The 25,608-nt window shown below is 45.8% G+C and overlaps 2 protein-coding genes across 3 annotated transcripts in view; one reads left to right on the forward strand and one right to left on the reverse strand.

Moving 5' to 3' along the window:
* The first annotated feature begins 321 nt into the window (after positions 1–321).
* On the forward strand, positions 322–2,204 carry LOC126536026 (transmembrane protein 107-like). Its single transcript, XM_050182921.3, has one exon. It carries the CDS (start codon positions 1,084–1,086, stop codon positions 1,498–1,500), a length of 417 nt encoding a protein of 138 aa, XP_050038878.2. The 5' UTR covers positions 322–1,083; the 3' UTR covers positions 1,501–2,204.
* Positions 2,205–3,111: 907 nt separating this feature from the next.
* The window catches only part of gogo (thrombospondin-1 like protein golden goal), a 67,946-nt gene continuing 45,449 nt past the window's right edge, over positions 3,112–25,608 (reverse strand). Inside the window, exons 7-10 of one of the 2 annotated variants that reach the window (XR_008613584.2) lie at positions 10,232–10,645; positions 7,133–7,569; positions 5,682–6,674; positions 3,112–4,537 (exon numbers count right to left, since the gene is read on the reverse strand). Coding sequence is in view for 1 of the 2 variants with exons in the window: in XM_050182557.3 (XP_050038514.2) it covers positions 6,156–6,674; positions 7,133–7,569; positions 10,232–10,645 (1,370 nt within the window). In the remaining variant the exon portion in view is untranslated. Of the gene's footprint in view, positions 6,675–7,132; positions 7,570–10,231; positions 10,646–25,608 lie in introns of both variants that reach the window. The other variant, XM_050182557.3, reaches the window with a different exon arrangement.

Genomic DNA, 25,608 nt, shown 5'->3' on the forward strand with positions numbered 1-25,608 from the left:
AAGTTAGTATGAACCCTCAAGAAAAATAAGTTAGATTTCCGGATTCCCATGCAAGCAAGAAGAGATCACGCTGCTTGTGACATTTGTGTTTAACATTCCAAGCACACAACCTTTTCTTAGGTAACCGAACGACGCTGAAATCAAGAATACAAATACCTCAAAGCGGTTTCTAACAAAATCAGCTTATAGGCGGAGCAAGCATAGTTGTTGTTGTTTCCGTTCAACTGTTTCTCCGTTGCCAAGGTAACCGGCCCGAGAAGACCGCAGCAATAGAAAAGACCACGCGTCTCCCCTCGGAAACGGGTGGTGTGATTCACTGCGCCCAAGTTCAGGTCTGCTTAGATCGTCATAAGCTCTCTGCCAGCTGTGAATGCGGGAATACAGTTTGTTACGTGAGTGTTTTGGCTCTTTTTCTTTCTTTTTTCTTTCAATACGAACCAAGTGTCAGCTCCTCGTGCTATTCTCCACGGTGTCGAGATGTGACGCGAAAATGTTACCTGAAGTGACTCCGTGCACTTGATTTTGTGCAAACTGCCGCCGTGAAAACACTGGCACCGCTGTGGTTCACTGTGGAAGACCACTAGGACATCGTCCTTAGGATGAACGCAGCAAAACCAGGAATGAATATTGGAACAACGCACTGCGCGTAATATGAACCGCCCACTTGATATCACTGACACTGCAGAGGCTGATTGAGTGAGCCGCTCGCCAGGTTCTAGTGAGAACCGCTTGTTCAGCAACGTCAAGGCTGCAAATTTTCGCCGGTACCTTGCAATCGCAGTTTCATTTATTTGAACTTCTCTTGCTGGTTTTCGCATCTTCGGTGCTCCTTACTGGACATCATCACTGCCATGACTGTGTTATGGCAAAACTCCGACTTTGACTCCTGTTACTATGGGACGTGCCTTTGGGTGAGTGTGCGAGCGCTGACTGTGCTTATTTCTCGCTCGTGATCTTCCTACCTAGTGTGCCCTTTACAACAAGTGTGTAGGGTAGCCAACTAGGCGTGACTCTGGTTGACCCCTTGTCGTTCGTTTTGATTTCTGTCTCTCGTTGCTAACGCCGCCCATGCGGTAAACCGAGATGCGGACTAACGCGCTCGTGCCAGGTCGTTTTCTGACGCTTTCTGCTCACGTGGTGCTTCTGGTGACTCTGCTCTGGGTCTACGACGAGAACGTTCGGGCCTGTCTGCCACGCGACTTCAGCGAGGCTCAGTATGCTGCCAAGAGCACCGAGATAATCGTGGGACTCTCGCTGGGCCTGGTCTTGGCTGCGTTCGAGCTGGTCGGCTTCCTGACCGGCGTCTCCATGTTCTTCGCGTCGCAGGCGCTCATCTCGACGGCAGCTCACTGCGCGGCCACCGTCGCACTCGCCTACTTCGTCGTGGACCTCTGGAACTGCTCCGCGTACTGGTGGATATTCGTGTTCTGCAGCGTGCTGCCGGCGTTTGCCGAGCTCTGTGTGATCATCGGAGTCGTGTGCCTCAAGAAGGTTCCCTGAAACGTGTGTCCGTCTCCCTCGTGAATGCGTGGCTACGTGCTTTCTTTGTTTTTGCACCTAAGTGGTGGTAGCGAGTGCGCCGAGATGACTCCCTGTTTCCTCCGCGACCTTTTCTCTTTTCTCTCTCTTTCTCTTTTCTGCTGACTGGTACGTGCTTCGTGTGACAGGTTTTCACGTATGTCACTTAGCACGAAGTCATGAAGGAGGACATGTTGTTCGGTTACTATATATACAGATTCATCTGTGTTCCGGCAAGCAGAGTGTGCATATACAGGGCCCTCCATGACCTCCAGAAAAAGGCTCATGGCCCCATTGGGAGTCATGATAAACAGTTTTATGAGCACTGGGTCAGTTAGGGCTCGCTAAAGGACATGGTGTAGCCCAACGACACAACCATAATGAAAAACACTTGTGACGTGCGTCTATGCTTCTTTCATTTTAGTTGTGCCTTTGTGCTACGTTATGTCCTTTAGCGTGAAGTAAGATGGCTCGCTACTTATATATCATGTGACAAGCACAAATACTTTTATCAGGCAACCACTCAAGCGAGTCGAATTAGTTTTATTGAAGTAAACGCAAAAAATAAAGAAATTTTGTCTGTATTAGAATAAGATTTTTTCTGAGCGCTTGTATATTTTTACTTTATTTATTTGACACTGTCAACCCTGTTCTTGTGGTCATTACATTACCTGTGCTAAAGCTCACCTTTGGCTGCATTATTTCATCAGTGTGCATGCCTCATCTATTCACCTGTTTACATTCTAATAGTACACTGCATCGCAGCCTCGTATGTGTTGCAGGCGCCTACGAGGCAAGGACGAATGAAAGATCAAGACACACGTAGCGCATACTTTCAAATGATTTCTGTCAACCTTGTGTCTAAGGCGCATTTACACGCCTGAAATGCTGGACCAACTCGCTCAACTAGGCGTGTTGATCAACCTCGTGTGTGTGTGTTTGTGAGTGCGAATGTGTACGCCCTCAGTGTGGGGCTACTTGCCTTCGCTTTTTATATCTATATGTTCGTGTGTGTATATGACTATGTGCCGTGGATATTTGGCCCTGCAGTACGTTCCTTTTCTTACTACGCATATGGCATATGTATATTATATTGTTGTTTCTACAATGCGAAAAGTAGTAGGCCTCCCAATTATAGGGTAAATACATCTATTTCTTTTATTTTCACGTCAATAAAAAATTGTTTTTCGTTTTTTTTTACGACAGTTACCGAAAGTCGAGCCTCTTTAGGGGCCTGAAAATCATTTTGCAGCTCTACAACCCGGCAATAATATCAAGTCAATATCAATAATTTTGCCATGGCGCAATCAATCGGTTTACTTCTTTCTGCTTTACTTCTAGAATTGTTATATACCTCAAAATTTTTCTTTATATAAATAAACAGAAAAACTGAAAAAAAAGCAAGGTCATCAGATTGGATGTGTTAAAATGTTGCACATACATATTCTTATTTTCCCAACACCACGATTCGTTTCCGGCAGAGGAATTCTCTGCCGAAGAAAATGTTTTCGAGGCTCGATACCTACCTCCACTGCAAACAACCAGAAAGCCCGTTTAAGTCCAACAACACTCTGATGAAGGATTCGTTCAGCATCGTGTAGCAAAACATTTTTATTAAACACAATTTTCAGAAGTGACTAGCGCCATTAACTATTTACAAACGCTGGCAAGGCTTTACGTACTGACGTAATGATTTGGTTCATCATTGTCTGCGCCAAGGTCCATAAGACAAGAGCCCTTGCTTGTGAGGAAGTGACATAATCAGGACTCAAAAAAAAAAAAAAAGAAACATTCGTCCTGAAGAAAGAACTGACACCATAAAGCCGTCCTCGTCGGAGCCAATGACTAGTCGTTGTAGATCCGCGCATTCATACAACTTACGCGCGCAGAATTTGACGAACTGAGTATCAAAGGACCACAACAATGGCAAGGTGCACTGCGATAATTGGCGCTATTCTGGACATTAACAAATTCCGCCATAATATCGGGGTCGCCATCTTGTCAACTGTGATTGGCCCAGCTGGCTGCTGCGGTTTCTCCGATTGGCTCTAAAATGCCGTCATTATACAATTTGACAATATGGCGGAATCTGACGATGTCAAGAATACCACCAAATAAGTATTCGCCTTCACGGTGCTTCTCTCACGCGGTAAGCTAAAGAACAGAAAAACAGAGTCAAAGCTGCTGCGGTAATGCCCTCTCGGTAAAACATAACGACAACAAAGAATGTGCAGTGACACCGAACACAAAAAGATTAGCACTAGTGACCGGCAAAGCAAGTGGCGAAATGGCGACACGCGGCGTTGCTTTGCAGGAATGGGCAAACATGCGCACAAATATGCAGAGCTGCTGGCTCCTCCCATGTTTGAAGTGTAGGGGAGGCCGGCGGGTACCCTTAGACGACAGCGTTCGAGCGATTGTCTACATCATAATCTTTTCATGGCCCGTTCCGTAGGCTGGCCAACAGCCAACCTTTCCAAGCCGCAACCGGCTGCCGAACTACCCTCGAGTGCAAGGAGTTGGATCGGCCCAGTATCCTGCTATCAGCATGTCATGAGCTGCAGCGCCGCTTATCGCAGTTTTGCTGCTCCAATCGCCGATCACTTGCAACACTTCTACGTTGCCTCGGTACAATGCTAAGGAAAATCAATCCTAGGATGTTTATTAGAAAATTTAGCTTCTCTCCATGCTCAAGACAATAAAGTGTGCGTGAGGGGGACTGTGATATCGCAAAAGAGCAAATGACGAAAAATGTGCTTGCGATTCGATGTTGTCAGGTACTCGATATGCAAATGAGGAAAGATTGCTCTTCAAAGGAAGCGTTATAGCTCCTGGTCAAGTCAAGGTTCCCCATGCAAATACAAGTCAAACGCAGAAGGGATCTCACTAGGCAAGCGATAAACTAGCTTTAATAAAATTTTTTACAAGTGAGAGAAAGCTAATAAATATCGATCACTGAAAGCAGTTCTGATTGAGGGCCTCGACTGTCTTACCGAAAACGCCGGAAGTGGGCAGAACTCTGGAAGTGAAAAAAAAAATCCTATTAAAAACAGGCACCGAAATTCTCTAAACTGTATTTGAGAGTGTTTACTGCGGATAAATGTATTAGTTTAGTGCTTAGAGGAAGTTACATTGCTTATGTGACATCTTCAAGTGTTCTACTACCTGATTAGTGATTTATTTCAGAGCGAGGTACAATAAAAATATATATTAGTATACAATATAATTTACTCATAATATAAACTGATGCAGTTCATAGTGTTGTGGCAAACATTTTAATTGCTAGAAAATCGATGCTTCGCTTCTTACTTCCCAACTTCTGTAAGAACATCGAAGGTCCTAGGGACGAACAAGAAATCTACTTACAACATTCGGCAAAATTAAGCTTTTCTTAATGCAATAATTTCGATCAAGATTGCGTCGATGGTTGTCGGGTGAGTAAGCCTTTCTGCAATTTACGTGTATTTGAAGACGAAGGCCAACAGGCAAAGCGACCTTTGAGGAGCAAAGGAGCAACAAACGAAAACAACGGAAAAAAAAATGGCGGCAATGATACGAAAGTCATGAACATTTTGAAGAATGCCTTCGTTCACGACGCTGTTTCAGAACTTGTGCACAGGTGACCCACCGTTTGTCCACACTTGCGGGACGGGGCAAGTATTTACACAAAAAGTTTTTACGATAGAACTTTTCGCTAGAACTCTTCGAGTTAGTCATCCGTTATATCGGGCATGTTATCAGTGAAAATAGCCAGACAATGGCAAACAGCACTTATACGAACGAAAAGTGCGAACTCGGCTCCTGAACTGCTGCGCATGGTTCAAGAAAAAAGTAGCGCTTCGCTAAAATTACCTTGCGTGGCCAGATAACGTAGCTGGAAAAATCACGCAGGCAGAAATTGGCGACGGTGCTATTGCAGTTACATCAACAAAGCCGGTAAGTGTAACCGAAGCGCTCAAGAGAGGACGTTGGGACTTGCGGATTTTTTTCAGCTGTAATCGTTAAGGAATAACTTGCCCGGCTTAAATAATTCGAAATGTATATATGCCATCGTTTGCAGCAAGGATGACAAAGAATGATTACTGCGCCACCAATGCTGTGAACTTTGGCATCGTACTTTGAATGCTAATCCGTTTTAAGCGATGTGATTGGCATATACGCACCTCATAGCCAAATATCACAGGTGAGTGCAATCATAGCAACAAAGTCGTAGTCAGTCTTGTAAACGCTCAAAACTGAAGTAGGGTGGGAGCAGAACGTTATGCACTCTATTTGGCATTGTTGACCGCCCAGTGAATCGCCCTGACCCGCACATTGCGACAGCCAGGTTACCCGAAGTGCATGATGGCGCTACGGTTGACAAACATGTCGTCGAAAGCGTGTGCTGCGATATTTGTAGCGAGGGATGGTCTGAGACATATACGCCATTAACAGCGTAAAACGCGTGTAAGCGCGTCCTACTTACGACCACATTAGCATTCTGCAAAATTGTGCGTAAACACCTCGCGTTATTTGCCAGAACTCGGGCAGTTCACAGCCTAGACGGGAAAGTCACAGCCTAAACGGCGTTTCAGTCTGAAACACTTAACACTTTCTGCACCCGGCATCCAGCTGAGCAGAGGCGCCCTTATATTCCGTCACTGCTCGTCTTCAGACTCGTCCACCTGAGCCACCACGCTCAAGGCGGTCGTCTCGGTCGGCGGGGGTAATGTGTAGCTCTGCAGCTGCAACTCCAGCAGCTCGTCTTCGGCCGGCAGCGGCAGGAACGGCGGCCAGCTGCCCACTTGTGCGCTGAAGAACGACCCGGGCACGTCGTGACAGCCGTAGTCGTAATAGTCCAGCTCGAAGCCGTCCTCGGTGCCGCTAGTGCTGAGCTCGGAGAGGGACGCGGCCAGCGCGACGGCCGCGCCGTCCCTCGCGCGCGAACCGCAGCTCGCAACGCGGTCCACGAGGCCGGGAGCCGCCGCTCGCCGGTGCTGGTTGGGGCAGCTCGAGCCTCGCCCCGAGGCCTCCAGGGACTCGACCGAGTCCTCGGCGCCGTCGCCTCTCGCCGCGATGAGGTACTTGAGCGGCCTCGGCTTGAGAGGAAGCCGCGGCGTGCACGTTTGGCTCTGCGGCTGCGGAGACACTGTGGCCACTGGCACCCGCTTCTTGAGCTGCGCGAAAGAGAAAACGAAGACGCGCGTATTGTTAGGATTGGGAAAGCTGGCATTCACCTGGTTTATATGCAGGAGACCTACGCGCATTCCTCAGAGAGGTTTTTACAGCCGTGGAGCTCGGTTTGAAGACTGCGTCACCTTTCGCGGTGCAGTCACACTACGAAATAAATTCACGCGCCTTACTAAATGAGCCAGGAGCTTCTGGTGTGACCGAGTGGGAAGAACTAAAAGACTTCTCGGTCGACTAACTGAGTCTGCTATACGTTGGTTACCATCAGTCCATGAATGCGTCAACTACAGACAATTACCTTAATAGCAGCCCACTAACTTATTCTTCTTCGACAAGACCTTAATACAACCTCTTTTCATCGCAAAATTTTCTGTTGTCTATGGGCCAAGTATGCTTAGTACTGGGATGTTTCAGCAAGACAGAAAGCTCTAAGGAGCCAACTCACCACCGGTGTAGAAGACACCGAAGCCGTGCACACGGAGCCGACCGATTTAAACAGGCACGCTTGCTCCATGTAATCCTCGGGGCTCTCGCCCGAATGCTTGAGCGGGAAGGCACCCGCGACAGGCATAGCTTCGTTCTCGTCCGGCGCGTCGTCTTCCGCGGACATCTCCGAGATGGAGGTGAGCGAGCTCACGGCCAGGAGGCACACCGTGGGCCGCGAGTCGACGCCGCCGTCCGAGCACAGCGAGTCCGAGACCAGGCTGCGCGCCTTCCGCCGCCGCGTCAGGCAGCAGCGGCTCCGGTACGCGACCGCCAGCAGGGACACGGTCAGCACCACGGCGCAGCCCAGGAAGGCCAGCAGCGCGTGCACCGACGAGTGGAACGGCGCCAGGCCGGAGCGGCGAGGGTACCGCGAAGCCACGCTGGCTGAGGTTGAGTCTGCGAGTGGATCACGCGTTATAGAAGTTAAATTGTGCCCAAAATGCACAACGGGTTACCACGAGGTGCACGGCATTGGGGAGGCTCCGGGATAATTTTGACCGCCTGGCCGGGTTCCTTACCGTGCAACCGAAGCACGGTAAACACGAGCGGCCTTGCATACCACCCCCATGAGAGTGCAGCGTCCGCGGCCGAACCCGCGAACTCGTGCTGTTAAGAACAGCCCGCTGACATGCAAGTTTTAGCTGTTAGGAATGGCCTGCCGAGGTGGCAACGTGCAAATTTGGCCAGCCAGTTGCGACAGCGGCGGCAAACATTTCTTGGAACGCCACCGCAAACCTTTAGCCACGGCGTCACTAAGCCGACTGTGTGTGGACAACAATACGCGCGTCCTCGACTCTCCGTCGCTGGAGCCGAGTTTGATGAAGCAGGCTTTGTTTGATGGATCAGGCCCGCCACCGCGGACCTGATCTGCTATGAGCGGGGGAGCTGCCGCGGGAACGTCTACGGAGACCCCTCCCCACGCGCCGATCAAGACGCAAGACGATGGGCAGCCGGCGGGCGCGCTGCGGGGGTCAGCTCGGGGGATAAAATGCGCCTATACGGTGCCTGGTCGTCTCGCCCACGGTACCTGGTCGTCTCGCCTACGGTGCCTGGTCGTCTCGCCTACGGTGCCTGGTCGTCTCGCCTACGGTGCCTGGTCAACTTGTCGGCGGTGCCTGGTCAACTTGTCTACGGTGCCTGGTCGAACGTTTCCCTGACCTTGGGATCGATTGAGGACCGAGTGTTTATAAACCGCTGTTGTGCGGCTGCTCAGTGCGCTTTCTCAAGCAGTCATGTTAGACTGATGTACTTTCTCTCGCAGTCATGCTAGACTGATGAACTGCATGTAGATACTGTAAATAAACGCATATTCCTCGTTCTCGATGAGAAGCAGTCCTTCCCTTCAACAACGTCCTCAGAGTGGATAAGTTGGACGACGGCATGGGCCAGCTACCTTCTAATTCATGCCCCACTCCAATCTTGACAACTGATTACGAGCGATGGGATTGAGCCCCCAGCTTTAACAGTGCTCAATAGCGCGACACCCTAGTCGCTGAACCACAGCGGCGGATAATAATGGCACGTACCATGGTGAACATCGCTGTCATCAGTCTATTTCACGTCCACTGCAGGACGACAAACATTGACCGATAGGCTCATGATGATGATGATGATCGTGATGCAATTCACAAAATTTACCCGTAGAAGTCACAGTAAGTTGCCGCTTAATTAACTGTCGAGTACCAAAGATCACACTTCGCGAAAGCGAGACTATGTCATTCCACAATATACGGCGCGACGACGTATACTCTCATCTGAACAACGCCCTTTAACGGCGGGTAAGTTTGTTCGCGAGTAAGATGGTTCGTTCAAGCAGCCCCAGACCTGTTTAGTTGTGTGCGCGTGCGTTGTTTTTGCGCTCTTCAAAGGTTTTAACAGGAGGGCCGACGATTTTAGCCACTGGACAGCAGATTGCAGAGCCAACGTCTTAAATAGTTGTGTAACGCACCAACATGAATGTTCTGTAACTGCTATCACTCGTAGCGTAGTACGTACCCTACAAAAAAAAAATTCTTACAATTAACTCTGGTGTTTACGGGAGCTGCATGTTCGGCGGTTTCGCTAGCATGGAAATCATGGGCCGTGGATTTGCCTTAATATCGTCCTTGTGGCTTCAAAGGGCTTTGTGACTTTTAAAATCGGCCATTTTCAACAAAATATTGCGTTGCAAGTACAATTCGCAGTTATTACGTATGTGAGCACACACTATTTGCGAACTTACAACTGATTTAGAAAACTATGATTACTTAGAAATTTAGAAAGATAATGGGTGTAATAAATAACGTCACGCGAATGAAGCCACACTCTCGGAGGTTAGAAAAATCCAGATAAGAACTATCCTTCCCACGACAACTGAACGATCGCCAGCTAGAGTTACTCTAGTAAATCTTTGCAAGAAAGCGACTCATAGCATTCCAGAAAACAGTGCTTATAGGCAGATAAATGCTTTGCGCACTGAAGCGTTCCGCAGGTGCGCACCACCTTGTGGGTGCGTACGTCCATTGGTAAAGATTTATTTACCAACGGACGTCACACCCACAATAATGAGGGCATCCGCTGACCACTCCAGAATGCAAGGCATTTCCCTACTCACGCTGTAAATGCGTCCTCGTCCTTTTGCTCTACTTCGCCATGCTACCGCTTCACATTGCTCACAAAGCTAACAGATAAATAAATACAGCAATAAAAACGATCGCCTGTGTTCGCAAAACTTTTCTCAGGTAAGTGTATATGCCCGATGGCCGATTTTGGGTGCACGCCACTCAATATAGTGAACGCCGTGATAGCGCGATTGGCCTCAGCGATGGCCAATCGCAGACAAAATTTATGCAAGTTTTGCGAGTATGGATCGAAGGACCGAATTCACAAAGGTTTCCTTTCGTAAGAAAATTTTGTCAGTGGTAGGCGCCTGTTTCTAAGAGGCACGCCAGCGTACAAAGTTGGTTACGAATGCGGGTTGAGTTCAATTAAAATGTACCAATTGCAGGTCGTTTGGTCCGGAATCTCTCTGTTGTCGACAACGCGCTAATTACTCCTCCAGTGGGACGAGACGACTCACTCGTTTCCCAGAAGGCAATGCTGAAGCTGGCCACCGCCTGGTGCGACGCGTTCCTAGTCGAGGCCTGGGTGGCCACGTAGTCGATGCGGACTGGCCCCGACAGGGAGGTGGCCTCGAGCAGTGGCTGGGTGCCGCCTTCGGAAGGGACGGCGGCCAGGAGGACGCCCAGCGGAGACGTGCCATCGCGCACCGATATCTCGCCGGCGTCCAGTTCCACGTTGATCAACCTCACGGAGACCAGCCTGTGCCGCGAGAACGGCTTGAGCACCCAGGACACGGAGCTGTCCACGCACGGCGTCGAGCTGGAGAAGCGCACGGTGGCACGCCGGATCACCGTCAGCGTGCAGCCGCAGATGCAGTAGGTCGACGGCAGCGGCGTGGTCGAGGTCGCGTTTTCTGCCGACGGTGTGGTGTCTGCCAAGGGAAGGCAGTACACTGAGAATCGTGCTACAGATGGCAACGATGCATTTTGAAAACGGCATGGCACAGCACGAACAAAGCTAGTGAACACACTGGGGTTAACGTTCTCTATTTAGAGGTGCCTTTCTGAGGAAGTCCTTGAAATGTCATGAGAAAAGTTCCCAGAAACTGCACCATGATAGTCTGGCTTCATGGGACTCTCTAAAGCTGCAACCACACAGAACCTGTACTTATGGGACTTAATTCATTCAGCGAACTTACGAATAAATTTTGGCATAAGAAAACTAGCGAAGAAAGCGTATTCATAAAGCTAAAACCGTTCGTAAGATCAGCAAGCTTCCGATGCCCGCCGCTGCAAGGACGAGCGCTGTAGTCAACAAAAGGCGTTCATGTAATGGTGGCACAGGTGCGAAATTCAGTACTTGTGCCAATAGTAAACATAAGTCGACTCACGAAACTTAAACAGCCACCGCAGTTGCCGACTAAGAAGAAGAAGAAGAAGAAGAAATAATACTAGTAGTAGTGGTAGTAGAAAACTTTTATATACAGAAACTGCACGGGCTCGTACTCCAGTCCCCCAGAGGAAGTAGGGGGGTGAAAAGCGGAGTTTGTCCAGCAGGGTGGTGCCCTATTCCAAGGCCCCACTGGCACGGGCCATCCGCTCAGTTCGTTGGATCAGTCGTAGCTGATCCCCCAGGTCCGGGCTAGACAGCAGCGTCTCCCATTTGTTCCATGTGCCATTTGTTTCGTGTTTTGCTCCGCATTCTGCACACTCCCCCGTGATGTGAAAGAGTGTTGGTGTTGCTACACACCACGGGCATATGTCTACGTATGCCGTGGGGAAGATCAGGTGGAGAGTGTGCAGATTTATGTAGATGTTCGTCTGTAATCTTCGCAACACAGTTGCCTCCGCAGCGCCGAGTATGCTGTACAGGTGTGGATCAACTTTTCTATTTTCTCTATAGTATTTTAGAATTGTTTCATAGCATGCCGACTAAAGAAGGAATTTCTACGATAAGGGGGTTGCTGGCTAACGAACACGATTATGTCTATCTGCGCCGCTCGAGCTAACGCGCGTAAGCGTTGGAACGTGCTGTCCTGGCCCATTGGCCAGAGGCCTCAACTGATAGCCGAGAATGACACGTGCTTTCATTTTTTATGGCGCGCTCTGATTGGAAATCTCAAAGCGCATTGAGCAGTTCCAGTGCGTAATGTATTGGGCGCGCGCTGCTGTCAAGGGCAGTAGCATTAATGCTGTGCTGCGAACTTCTGCCTAATGTCTGATGCGCGGAATAGCCTTACTTTTCATACTCATCATGACCCTCTATTCGGTGGTAGCAGATAGAAATGTGGTGTCTAGTCAACTTAAGCCAAGTTGGTCAGTGATGCGTTTTGAGCATTTTTATCAAGTTTCTTTCTAGTTTCAGCTTTACCTGCCTCATAGGGCTGCGGATTATTATTTTTTCAAATGCTTTTAAAGCCATAATTCTCTATGCGAGATGAAACAAGCAAAAATACAATTCACCGACGATTACGATACTCCTTAATGCGAAATTTGAGGGCAGCTCTATACGCATTTTCATTCCGCGATATATTGGCTGGCGCGGACATTCTGTCTCGTGCGGCGCGTTGCGAACGGTGCGAAGTGTGGCGAGACTGCTTCGCTAATTGGGAGATTGCGAGAGGCAGCACGTGGATGACGCGTGGGCGTGATTCACAGCAGCAGCCGCAGGCATACCTTCGCACATGCAGCGCTTTGTTTCTATATATGGTATCGGCAGCGTCATCGGGGTATAGACTGAACTGAACTATAGCCGTCGTACTCTTTGTAACGGGTGAGTAGTATTCCAACATATTCAGGCCAAAGAATAGGCAAAATAATAAATAATAAAAAAGTTGAGAAATAAAGGAAAAGAAAAGACAGCGTCGTAAAAGAAAAAGGAGCCCTCATAAGTTCACTAGCGTGGCGCACTAGGGTCCACCACTAAGAGAGACGTTTTTTCATCACCATCGCCGCAGCGGGAAGCACTTCGTCCCCGTTGCCTGATGTGGCATCGTCGACTGAGAGAAATCTCAGCGCGCCCACTTCTGGCGGAAAAGTGGGGAGGTTTTGACGCGTACTACGCTGGCGCAATCTTGTAGCCATCGTCGCCGCAGAGTACGTCTTGCATGGCACTACACCTTTCATCTCACGCTTTCGTCATACTCTCCTCCTCCACTTTCCGCCACTGCACCCTCCTCTACACCTTTCCTCCTCGCTCTCTCTCCGCTATCACCGTCTTTCATTCTCCACTGCCCTGCGAGTTTGCTCTTTCACACTTCGCTCTGCTCGTTCGCTCGGTTACGAGGGGCTCCGACGCTCGCCGCAGGAATGGGAGCCTAAGAGCTGGGCTCTAAAGAAACCTAAACGTTTCTAATTTTCAGAACTTGTTGCTGTTAGACAATTCGTTTCCGTCTTCCGAGCTGTTATCCTCAGCCTCCTATTTATTGCTCATAGTTTGAATTCATCTCTGAGTCGAAGCGACGTAGTTTGTGTGCCCACGATGTTGGTCATCGTGCAGCTTACTGCGAGCGAACGTATAAGACGAAAGGCAATCTCGTCTATGATAGGAAGCGGGACGTCAATGATTACAAAGAAAAAAAAAAGAATTGGCGAATAAAATAACGTACCACCACTGATATGAAAATCGCGTGGAGTGCTCGAAGTCTACCTTTTCCTTCTCTCACTTAAGAGAGCCTTCATGGGCCTTTGTGAATTTGGCGCAATAATTTTCTTCCAGCCAACGACCGTCTTATACGCACATGTTGCACAACAGTCAAACCACCACTACGGCGTGAAAAAAATTTACCGATGATTACGATACTCTCTAATGCGAAATTTGAGCGCAGCTCTACAGGTGTTTTCCTTTCGCGATATATTGGCTGGCGCGGACAATCAGTCTCGTGCGGCATGTTCCAAATAGAGCGAAGTGACCTCGCTAATCTAGAGATCGCGAGAGGCAGCACGTAGGTGACGCGTATGCGCGATTCACAGCAGCAGCCGCTGCAGACAAACCTCCCAGACAACGCGCGCTACTCTATCGCCATCTCGTGCTCATCGTCGCCGCACTACGCTTTTCTTCTCCCGCTTTCGCCATACCCTCCTCTTCTGGTTTTTTCATCGCGTCTTTCATCTCTGCTGTGCTCCGCGTTTGATATTTCATCCTTCGCTGTGCTCGTTCACTCAGTTACGCCGACGCTGACGCTCGCACGGTGGCCTGGTATCGCGAAGTGAACAATGTGGAGCGTGCACAACGCTGAGAATGGCCACTAAAATGCGTCGTGTCAGCAAGATCAGCATTTGCGTCGCTCGAATTATGTTGTATTTTGTGCTCTCCCGACGGCGCACAGTTCGACCACTTATATCAGTGCGTTTGGACGAAGCTACGACAAATATGTGTATTTAGTGGTTTAAGTGCCCATCGCATGAATTGCAGAAGCACTGAACGAACTTCACATTAAGGCCGTGGAGCTTGCAGCATTCGGCTTACAACTAAAAAATTGTTTCAGTTATGAGGAACTGGCATGTACAGGGTGTCCCAGCTATCATGAGCCAAGATATTTTTTTAAATATGCAAATGCCATGCAGCTGGACAGAACCAAGATAATGTTCTTTGCCATCGCTTGAATATACTCGTTATTTTTTGCATTCCGCCTAATTTCATAATTAGTCTTAATTATTCAGTTTCTCAAATATTACATTTAGATGAAAAGTGTCAATGAGAACATTGTAGCACAACATGAAAAACTCCCGATATAGTTTTCTGTTGCTCAATACGTGCCACATAGAAAGGTTTTTCCGAGCGTGAAAGCCCGCGAATACACTCAGAATTGTCGTGTGACTTGCTGCTCGAGGCATTTTGCGTGTATTCGCGAGTTTCGTACTGCGTTTTTGCCCGCTTCCACTGCTGCCTCTATTTCGTGTTTACTTTTTGCATTGCTAAACTTGACCATGCCGACTTGTGCTTAACTAGCAAAGGAATTACAGGCTGTTCGTGAGGAGGTTGCCGAACTGAAAACTAGTCTAGTGATGTTTAATGACATCTGTGAATGTGTGAAAAATGACAATGAGGCACTGACTAAAGAAAACAAGGTCTTGAGAGATGAAAATAAGAAACCTAGTAAACAAATGTGTGATCTCGAACAAAATTCGCGACTCAATAATGCTGATTTGAAAGGCATCCCCGAGTCAAAAGGCGAAGAGTGCCTGGCAGTCGTCCAAACTATTGGTGAAAAGATTGGTTGCCCAATCGTCAATACAGATATAGACACCGCACACCGGGTGCCCGCGAAAAATGGAAGCCACATTATTGCGCGATTCTGTTCGCAAAACAGGACGGCTGAATTCACTAAAAAGACAAGAAAGGCGCGGCTGTCTACCGCGGCTTGCCCAGAGCACTGGCCCCAAACCTGTGTATGCGAACAATCAGGTCACGCCAGAGCCAACACGCTTTCTTGCGCAGGCACTTGCGCTTAAAAGAGCGCACCGGTGGAAGCACTTCTGGACCGATAATATTGCACAATCAAAGCCCGCATGACCGATGACAGCCGCGTGTTTCGAATTACATGTGCAGAAAATCTTGGTATCTTCCGCTAGATATGCTGTCACTTCTCATTTTAAACCGACCTTAAATCACCATGGCTATGTACACATCCAACAAACGACAGATTTGTTGCATGAAACGTCATCGGCATTATCCCTTCTGCACCTAAACAACCAGTCTTAGAAAACACCATGGTGATCTTGTTGCGATCCTTTGTTTACCTGATCGTTCATTTTTTATCACATGTTTGTCTGAAACGCGGTTATCTGACAATGAAGGCAGCTTGTGGATTGCCAGGTCATCATTCTGAATATTGCAATCGCGAATTGTGTCAGGGTGGTGGAAGTGCCATGCTTGTAGACTCGTCCTTGACATGCACGCGCCGATTTGATATCAGATTTTAATATATTCCCTGTGAACCTGTTTATCCATTTCCATTTAACCATCCATTTAAACATAGTGTTATACCAATTAACAGTCGTAATACTATCGTAGCTTCCATTTATAGGCCACCTTCATCTTCGTATCCTGAATTTTCCAGTCAATTAAGCAACATTCTTAATAACCTGGTTATAGTAAATCTGAACATTGTTATATCTGGTGATATTAACAATAACATCAATCCTGATAGTGTACCATATTTAGAGTACATGCACTGTTTATACAGCTTCGGCTTTTCCTCGCATAATTCAGCTCCAACTAGGAATGATTTACTGGGCTCCAGTACACTAATAGATCATATTACCTACAACATTTCATCTAATCACATTGCAGGAGTTGTAGATAAGTATGTTAGGATTAGTATAGACCTTAGGCTTTAAAAATATAAAGAGTAATAATACATTGACAAAGCGGCTATTTGACTCCACCAAATTTGTGCAGTTAACTTGTGCAGTTAATTCGTGCAGTAGACTGGACATGGATGATTAAAGAGGATTGCGCAGAAAAGGCTTGCGCCTTTCTCGGAAACAATAGCTAGGTGCATAGAAAACTACACCACTTACACTACTGTGAAGAAGTGGTTTCGTTCACCCAGAAATCAATGGATTACTAACCCCCTGTTAAAGTCCATTATTAAAAAGAATAACCTTCATAAGAAATTAAGGTCGCAGCCTTTTAACCTTACATTAAAAGCCCGCTTTCAGAAATATTCTGCAACGTTATCTATTAAGGCAGCGCTAAGCGCAATTATTACCAGGATCTCATTGTAAAGAACACAAGCAACACGACGCGCTGCTGGAAAATTATTAGAGTTTCTGAAAAAAAATGATTGCTCAGAGACAACAATAAAGATAAAGCAAGGCGACGAAATGTATACTGATCCTCTTAGAATAGCTAACGCATTCAGTGAGCATTCTTGCGCATCTACGGATACGCAGCAGCCAACGTGTCCTTTACCTGATATACCTCGGTGTAGTCATTCCGTTTATCTGCATTTGACGACTGCAGATGAAATTCACCAGGTCATCACATCTTTGAAGACTACAAGCGCTGGGTTAGACCACATTGATCCTTGTAAAGTAAAACTGAGTTCGCATGAAATATCGTCAGTTTTGGCACTAATAATTAACAAACTGTTCTCTGCAGGGGTGTTTCCGAGCTGTCTCAAAGCTGGTAGAATAGTTCCTGTTTTCAAGAAAGGTGATCAGACTTCAGTAGGGAATTACAGACCAATTTGTATCCTTGCCCTCCCCTCCCCCCCATTTTTTTTTTGTAAAGTGATTGAAAAGCTATTCCACACTCGATTTATGCGCTATTTAAAGAAATCTAACATTTTGTCTCCTCAGCTATTCGGATTTCGCCAAGGATATTCAACCGAACTGGCACTTACTACTTTAACTACACAAGTGTGGCCCAATAGGCCCAGTACACAAGTGTGGGGCCCTTAGTGACATATGTAATTACATGCCAATCTCGGTGCTGCCCGTGCTATCTAAAGCATTTGAAGATGTTATTAAAACGCGCCTCCTGAATTTTATAACTAAGCACCACGTAATAAATGACGCACAGTACGGTTTTCAGAAAAATAAAACAACAGAGCTAGCGTTATCACGTGTAAAAGCTAAAATAATGGGTGACATTGAAAATAAGCTTTATACCATTGGTCTCTTCATTGATTTCATGAAAGCATTTGATTGTGTTAACCATGAGATTTTATTAGTTAAACTTCATGATTACGGCAATCGTGGCGTTGCCTTAGATCTTTATAAAAATTATCTTTCCCACAGAAAACAGTGTATAAAAATTGGTGATGTTATTTTCCCAACTACTACAGTAAAACAAGGAGTACCTCAGGGGCCGATTCTAGGACCCTTGTTATTTATACTTTACATAAACGATATATTTGATATACCTAACTCCCCAAAGTTAGTAATTTGCGTAGATGATACCAATATATTTTTTTTTTCTGCGCGTACACTTAATGACCTTCAGAACACGATTAACGACTACCTAATGCAGCTTGATAGTTGGCTTCATGCAAATAAAATTAGCACTGAACCTAAAAAAAACTATCTACGTCTTGTTCAAACCCACTAACAAAACATGTGACAGTCAACTCACGCTGATATTCCAGGACACCGTTATAGCACGCGTAAAATGTCAGAAATTTCTAGGTGTGTGGTTTGAAGAAGGTATGTCGTGGAATACACACCTAAACAAACTAACCTCAGAACTAAGCAGAACAGTTGGTTTATTATCAAATTATCAGATCTAATTCCTCTGCAGCTAAAGAAAGCGATATATTATGCCTACTTCTACTCCCGTTTATCCTACTGCGCACTTTGACAATGGGAGATGCGTCTAGGTGACCTTGAATATTGCAATCGTGATGAGCTAGATAAATATTACTTAGTGGCGGCGCCAGGCATGATCTTATACAATATACAAATGAATGGTGTTTGTATAGGATCATGCCTGGACCCGCCACTAAGTGATATATATCTAGCTCATCATGATCGCAATATTCAAGGTCACCTACATGTGTCTCCTGTTGTCAAAGTGTGCAGGTTTGTGGACGACTACCTTGTATTTATTGATTGCACTGATCACGCTTTCGAGCCTGCTGCTTCGGGAGTCTTGGAGATCTTTAAGAAATAGCTGCAGCCTCTAGAACTAACGAATGAGGTCCCTATTGATGATTCCTTGCGCTTTCTAGATATCAGGCTGTGCCTTGGAAACAAACATGTGTGCTGGTGCTCCGAACCGAGAAGTAAGAAGTCACTCTTGCCCTTTAACTCCGCATACCCAAAGCTCGTTAAATGAGGTATTAAAGGTGTTGCCTCGTAAACAGCCTCAATAAATCTTGCTCACACGAGATGCAACATAGTCTTGCTGCACAGGTTGATCGCCTTTCTTGGGCTGGCTACACTTCGGCCTTAATTTTAGCGATAGCGGGACAGCTTCTGAGGTGCACAAAACGTGATGAGCCCGCTCAGTCAATTAACCAGCCGGTTGAAAGACAATGGTTTGCAGTTCTACCGTATGTGCATGATGTCTCCCATAGACTAAAAAAGATTGGGCAACATGCAGGAATCACAGTCGTTTTCTCAGTGACGGAAAAGCAGGCAAGGCTCTGTAAGCGTGTAGATACGCCTAAATCGCGTCAGAGTTGTTGCTCTGTCGGGTAAAGACAACGTTTTGCGACATGCGTAACGAATGTGGCTTACCAGATTCCCCTGTTTTGCGGCAGTAAACTTGTTGGACAGACAGGCAGGGGCTTAAACGATAGTTTAAGAGAGCACTATAACAATGTCCATAGCGCTGTTCAAGGCAAATGGGGCGCCCATTGCCGGGACTGCGGCTGCGTGCCCCTCTTTGAAGATACGGAACCTTTAGCGAGACACAGCTCATCCGGGAAATTATAAAAGCTGACTTCACCAGAAAACTTAATAGTGTGGGCGTTAGTGCCCCCTCTATTGCGCTGACCCCTAGTCAAGTCTTCTATCTCAACAGATAGAAATCGTAATGTTTTTTTTTTTTTTTTCAAGTGACCATGTTCTTAGTACAATGACTTTCTGTTAGACACCCCTTGTGACTCCGTTTCATTTTCTGCGCATGCCCGCTCTTGTATATACATATATGCACACAATGTGGCAACGGAATAAAATATTGTTGGAAGTCAGAGCAGTGGATGTCGTCGCTCGTAGTTCTTGTCCTTTGCGCTGTACGTCATTTTTTATCATGAATTGCCAACTATCCCAAGAAACCACCCTTGTTCAGTATATTTATAATGTTTGATACGACCATTTCTTGCTGACAAATGTTAACAGTGTGATATTTACCTTGAACTTATGCATGACTGCCTGTGCTGTGTTTTTTTAATAACCAGAGTATGGCTGATTTAATAAAGAATATTTGCTAATTTGCATACTCACATGCTACAGCAGGCCTAGTCTTGTATTACGCATCTAATTGCAAATAATTTTGAAATTTACTATGTATCTTAAAACACTGCCCACCTTTTTTGCTCAGCGAAATCGTTTAATCAACAGTGGTTTCTTTGTATCAGGCCTCCTACTGCACTTTGCACGCAAACAGTAGTAACAGTGGAATATTCAGTCTTTTGAATTATAGTAAGAAAAGAACCCATTTTCAAGCTACATATTGTATAATAGACCAGTGTCTTCGGGTTACAAAACAAAAATTTATAGAAAGTGGAATTGTAGTTAGAAAATCTGCTACACAGCACCTTTAGCCCAGAGAACTCTCGTTTCACAAAAGAGGAAAAACTATGTAGGCTCTATAAAATTCTACATATTTTTCGTGCTCAAGTAATCTTGTTGGAAAGAGAAAATTAGCAATAATGCTCCTGGCTTAAACCGTACTTAAAGCACGTCTATGCTTGGAAAGTATTGTGTCAGCCTAAAAAATGTTGGCCAGTTATGCTTTACATCGACTTTCCAAACTTTTCAGAATGCTTCGCGACTACATTAGTGTACAAAATAACAGGTGTCTTGTGCGTTTGCTCTGCATTTCATTTACTTCCCTAATTCACCTTTGCAATATCCCCCTTTTTTTTTTCAAGGCAAAAACTTGAATTTTCGTTCATTGGAGCTTATACTGAACAGTTATTCCTGTATGTGGCTCAAAACACTGCGAGGTCAGCTCAGGCTCTTTCAGTGCCGCTATACATAGTTTCTTCTCTAATAAGAACAGATTTGATCAATACATATATTTTAGATACCTTTGTGGGAAATGTACATGTTCTTGTACTTACCAATGTGTTTGGTGATTGTGCATGTTTAGATTTCATGTGATTTATGTATCTCTTGTACTCTGTATTGTAGAATGCAATAAATATGTTTACATTCTTCTTGAAAATGCAGCATATATCTTACCAGTCTGTGTTGCATGTTATGTGGATCTGGTAATCATGGTAACCGTTGGTGTTGACATACATGCTCAAAAGTGTCAAATCTGCTAGGCTGTATTTGTGCAGCGAAGACAGGTTTTGCAATATACAATACACCATGAATTACTAATATGTAATGCGATCCACACGTATAGGTGTTGTGTATGCCGATAGAAGCTTCAAGGCCGGCTGATGGACGGTGCGTTTGGTAGCCGAACTTGAACCTTCTGGCACACGCGAGAGTTACGCGTGGATTGCTGTACATAGTAGTAATTGAAGGCGTGTACTGCCGAACCTGCCTTCCATACACACCAGAAATAAAAGTGTGTACGCCCTTCCAACACCCACATAGATAGGTGTTAATGTGGACTAGCACCCTTGCACCCTAAATATATTTTGCTGGACATCCTTCCTCTAGGGTGCATAATTTCACCCCAACTGTAGGGTGTAGACAGTCAGCGCCCTTAGGGTGTTCGTCTGGCGACAAACTGATTTACACTCTTAAGGTTGTTAAAATGTTTAGTGTGTAGTTTGGGGTACTACAACGACTACGAATTATAACAAACTGGAGGTATTGCAAAAGAAAGTGCTGAAGATTCCTGAGAATTATCATGGTGAACCCAAAGATCTACCAACTAATCCTTTGTTTATTAAACACAATTTGCTAAAAGCGAGTAAAATATCTGACTACAAACTCCTGCTGCACATACATAAGCATAACCTGTTACATTTAGCACACACAACGTCAGCTCGTTATGCACTGCGTAACGAACGGATAACAACACCACGAACACGTACAAATTTTGGAAGGGCTGTCCTCGCTTATCAAATACCAGCACTAATAAAGCGTGTGAATTCACAAATAAATTTCAGCATGAAACTCTATAAATTCAAGTCGCAAATAAGACGTTTTTGTTGTATGAGTGAAGAACCCTTTAACACAAGTGCATATTTATTTTTTCATGTTTCTATGTTTTCATTGTATGTTCGTAGTTTCCATATCTGTATTTGATTTTTTCTTGCATTGTATATTATTTTCACTATTTCAAAATACCCTGCGATGTAAAGTCTTTCAAATTGTTCTTTTGTAAATGTATCACTTTGCCTGCTGTCCTGTATGGTCCCCAGGTCCCCTCAAGTTGTCTATGACAACTTTTTTGCCTGGAGGACCCCCAACAGTCTGTTGGAAATAAACTGAACTGAAGAAATCAAGCAAGCTATTGACAGAGGTCTAATTGTGGGTTATGTATTCATCGATTCGACCAAGGCATTAGACACCATAAACCATCGCATACTACTTGTTAAACTCGAATCATTTGGTATATCTGGTCCTCCACTAAACTTTATTAGAGACTGCTTGAGTAATCGGTCTCAAATGGTACAGGTTAACAGCCATTTCTCATCATCCAAGTTAACTAAAGTAGGAGTCCCACAGGGATCAATTTTAGGCCCACCTTTATTTTTGATGTTTGTTAATGACCTACCCACCATTCTTTCTAAGACCAAGTGCATACTTTACGCTGATGACACGACCATATTTACATCCAGTAAATCAATAGACCGATCCCACCGACCGAGCTGCGCATGCGCCGGTTTTCCGGAAGTAGCACTGCCGTTGTCTTGGTTGTAGTCAGTTGGTTAACCACACCACCGCAGCACCCGCTCGTTGAGTACTGCGCAGAGTCCCAGACACCTCTGCGACTCCACCACCGAGAAAAATGCGTCATGTGAGTATTTTAAGAAATTACATCGGCTGTTCATTGCAGCGTGCGGAGCGAACGTTCAAAACTGCCTGCTGCTCTTTCATTTCAGTTGTTACCCGCTCATTACGCGTTTATTGGTTCGAGCTATGATGCAGTACATGCTGATGTACGCGGTCGTTTTGCCTTACTGTTTTTGCACACGTGCATCTCGGTGACTGCAACGTTATGTTTGCTTAGCGACGGACATAATAGGATTTGTATACCTGTTGGAAACAGGTTTGAAGTGCGGCGCCGAAACTTTCGTGCCCTAATGATGCTTACCTACATGGGTTCCGCGTAGGACTCGCAGACTCCGGTAACAGCGATATCTAGAAGTTCTTAAGTAAGCTAGGCGGCGCCTTTTATTTGCATTCAAGAGAGTGGTACGGTTCCTGCTTCGAAAACTCCGACTGCGTACCGTATGACAAGCGTCCCTCTATCCTTTCTTTTTTTATTTTTTTGGCGGACGCGAACACGCGCCGCTCTCCATTATGAGCAGCCGTGCTATGCTTTCATCAGCGATTCGCACTGGTCGATTAAGCCGCATGTAAGGACCAACAGCCAACAAGTGCCGCGCTAGCGTTCGAGTCGCAAGTGCACACAGTTACCTCAGAGCTGCCTGTTTTTCCTTTGTATAGCAGTTGCTGTGGTTGCAGACCAGTTTTTAAAACTATCTTCTAAAACACTGCATTATTGTTGCAGTGCACTCATGAAATGGCGACATTTCAAATTCGTCAATGTTTTTCCCGTGATTACTTTTAATTTCGTTGGACGGATTTTTCATTTTAATTTTAGTGCTGTTCCCGTCCTATTTCTTAGCAGGCATCTTTTTTTTTGCACTGCTATTATATCATATCCTTATTTCCTATTTCTTTAACCTCACTTGATTTTTATGGTCTTTTTTAATTGCTGCCTTACTAAGTTTTTTTTCTTTAATAAAATTTTCTCTGTGTACTTTATGTGCGCCCTCCTCCCATTATAATACGCATCTTTGTGGCCTTTGGGGATATTTGGATAATAAATAATAATGAAAATAAGAATGACTTTATAGTCAAGCTGATGACAGCAGTAGTAAAGTATAGTTGCTGTCATCAGATTAGCAGCACAGCGTGACACCAGAAAGAATAGATACTGATAGGGTACAAGCATAATGCAGTGAAGGCATTTAATGTTTTCGATCCACGCAGCTGGTTCATTAGCCTCGCTAGTGTGTGGACTATGCGGCACAGATTGACTGGTACTACAAGAACGCACCAGGTGAATCCTCTCGTCACACGATGACTCCACACAAACCAAAAAATTGCCAAATGTCGTTCGGAAACAGGACGCACAGGCACTCCGGGCGGCTGGAGCGGCCGGATGTATACAAGTACCGGCATGCACCGCGGCAGCGGTGGCGTCGTGAAACTGGCCGGTGGGACTTTATGGTGCCAAAATAATCATCTGCATATCAATCCCACTAACACCACATTTACGGTGTTCCATTCCCAGCGAATTTCAATCGACGCCCACCTTTTGCTCACATTGGAGATTACGTCATACAGGCTTCGAACGAAGCGCGGTTCCTCGGTGTCATCTTAGATACTGAACTAAAATTTTATGGACACGCCCGATCGCTTGTTAAAAAGGACTGAATTTGGCATCCACATTATCGTCAAGACAAGAACTTATTTTCCACCTCACATCGTACGATCCTTGCATTTTGCTTATATTCATAGCCACCTTCCGTATTGTGCATCGTCATGTGCCAATACGTATTCCGCGTATACTGAACGTCTGCAGCGACTTGCGAACCAAGCCACGAGACTAATGACTTTCAGCCCATTAGATTTGTCCTGCAAGTCACTGTTTTCTAAACTTAACATTCTCCCGTTACGACAATTATTCCGTCAGAAACTATGCATAATTTCATATAGGCTCAACACACACGACATCATCATTGAATGTATTGATCCTGAACACCTTACCAACAAAAACAGTACCCGGTTCTGCCTGCACAATAATCTTCTTTTACATGCCGTAAGGACGAATTACAACAAGTTCACAACCCTCTTCTCTGGCGTAGCAATATGGAATTCATTACATTTCGAAATAAAATCACAACACAGCGTTCATACATTCTTCGAGCTCACCAAGACATATTTCATTCAAGAATTAACCGACCCACCTTAATATCATAATTAACTATCAATATGTATGTCGTTTTGCTGTATATCTTTGGTTTTTGTATCATCATCATCAGCAGCAGCAGCATCATCATCATCAGCCTAGTTACGCCCACTGCAGGGCAAAGGCCTCTCCCATACTTCTCCAACTACCCCGGTCATGTACTAATTGTGGCCATGTTGTCCCTGCAAACGTCTTCATGTCATCCGCCCACCTAACTTTCTGCCGCCCCCTACTACGCTTCCCTTCCCTTGGAATCCAGTCCGTAACCCTTAATGACCATCGGTTATCTTCCCTCCTCATTACATGTCCGGCCCATGCCCATTTCTTTTTCTTGATTTCAACTAAGATGTCATTTACCCGCGTTTGTTCCCTCATCCAATCTGCTCTTTTCTTATCCCTTAACGTTACACCTATCATTCTTCTTTCCATAGCTCGTTGCGTCGTCCTCAATTTCAGCAGAACCCTTTTCGTAAGCCTCCAGGTTTCTGCCCCGTAGGTGAGTACTGGTAAGACACAGCTGTTATACACTTTCCTCTTGAGGGATAGTGGCAACCTGCTGTTCATGATCTGACAATGCCTGCCAAACGCACCCCAGCCCATTCTTATTCTTCTGGTTATTTCAGTCTCATGATCCGGATCCGTGGTCACTACCTGCCCTAAGTAGATGTATTCCCTTACCACTTCCAGTGCCTCGCTACCTATCGTAAACTGCTGTTCTCTCCCGAGACTGTTAAACATTACTTTAGTTTTCTGTAGATTAATTTTCAGACCCACCCTTCTACTTTGCCTCTCCAGGTCAGTGAGCATGCATTGCAATTGGTCTCCTGAGTTACTAAGCAAGGCAATATCATCAGCGAATCGCATTCTCCATCAACTTTTATTCCCAATTCTTCCCACTCCAGGTCTCTAAATACCTCCTGTAAACATGCTGTGAATAGCATTGGAGATATCGTATCTCCCTGTCTAACGCCTTTCTTTATTGGGATTTTGTTGCTTTCTTTGTGGAGGATTACGGTGGCTGTGGAACCGCTATAGATAGCTTCCAGTATCTTTACATATGGCTCATCTACACCCTGATTCCGTAGTGCCTTCATGACTGCTGAGGTTTCG

The sequence above is a fragment of the Dermacentor andersoni genome, chromosome 4 (genome assembly GCF_023375885.2).
Source record: "Dermacentor andersoni chromosome 4, qqDerAnde1_hic_scaffold, whole genome shotgun sequence".
NCBI lineage: Eukaryota > Metazoa > Arthropoda > Arachnida > Ixodida > Ixodidae > Dermacentor > Dermacentor andersoni.

What these genes read in the sequence shown, in the direction of transcription:
- LOC126536026 (XM_050182921.3), top strand. Translation starts at nt 1,084, where the DNA reads ATGCGGACTAACGCGCTCGTGCCAGGTCGTTTTCTGACGCTTTCTGCT.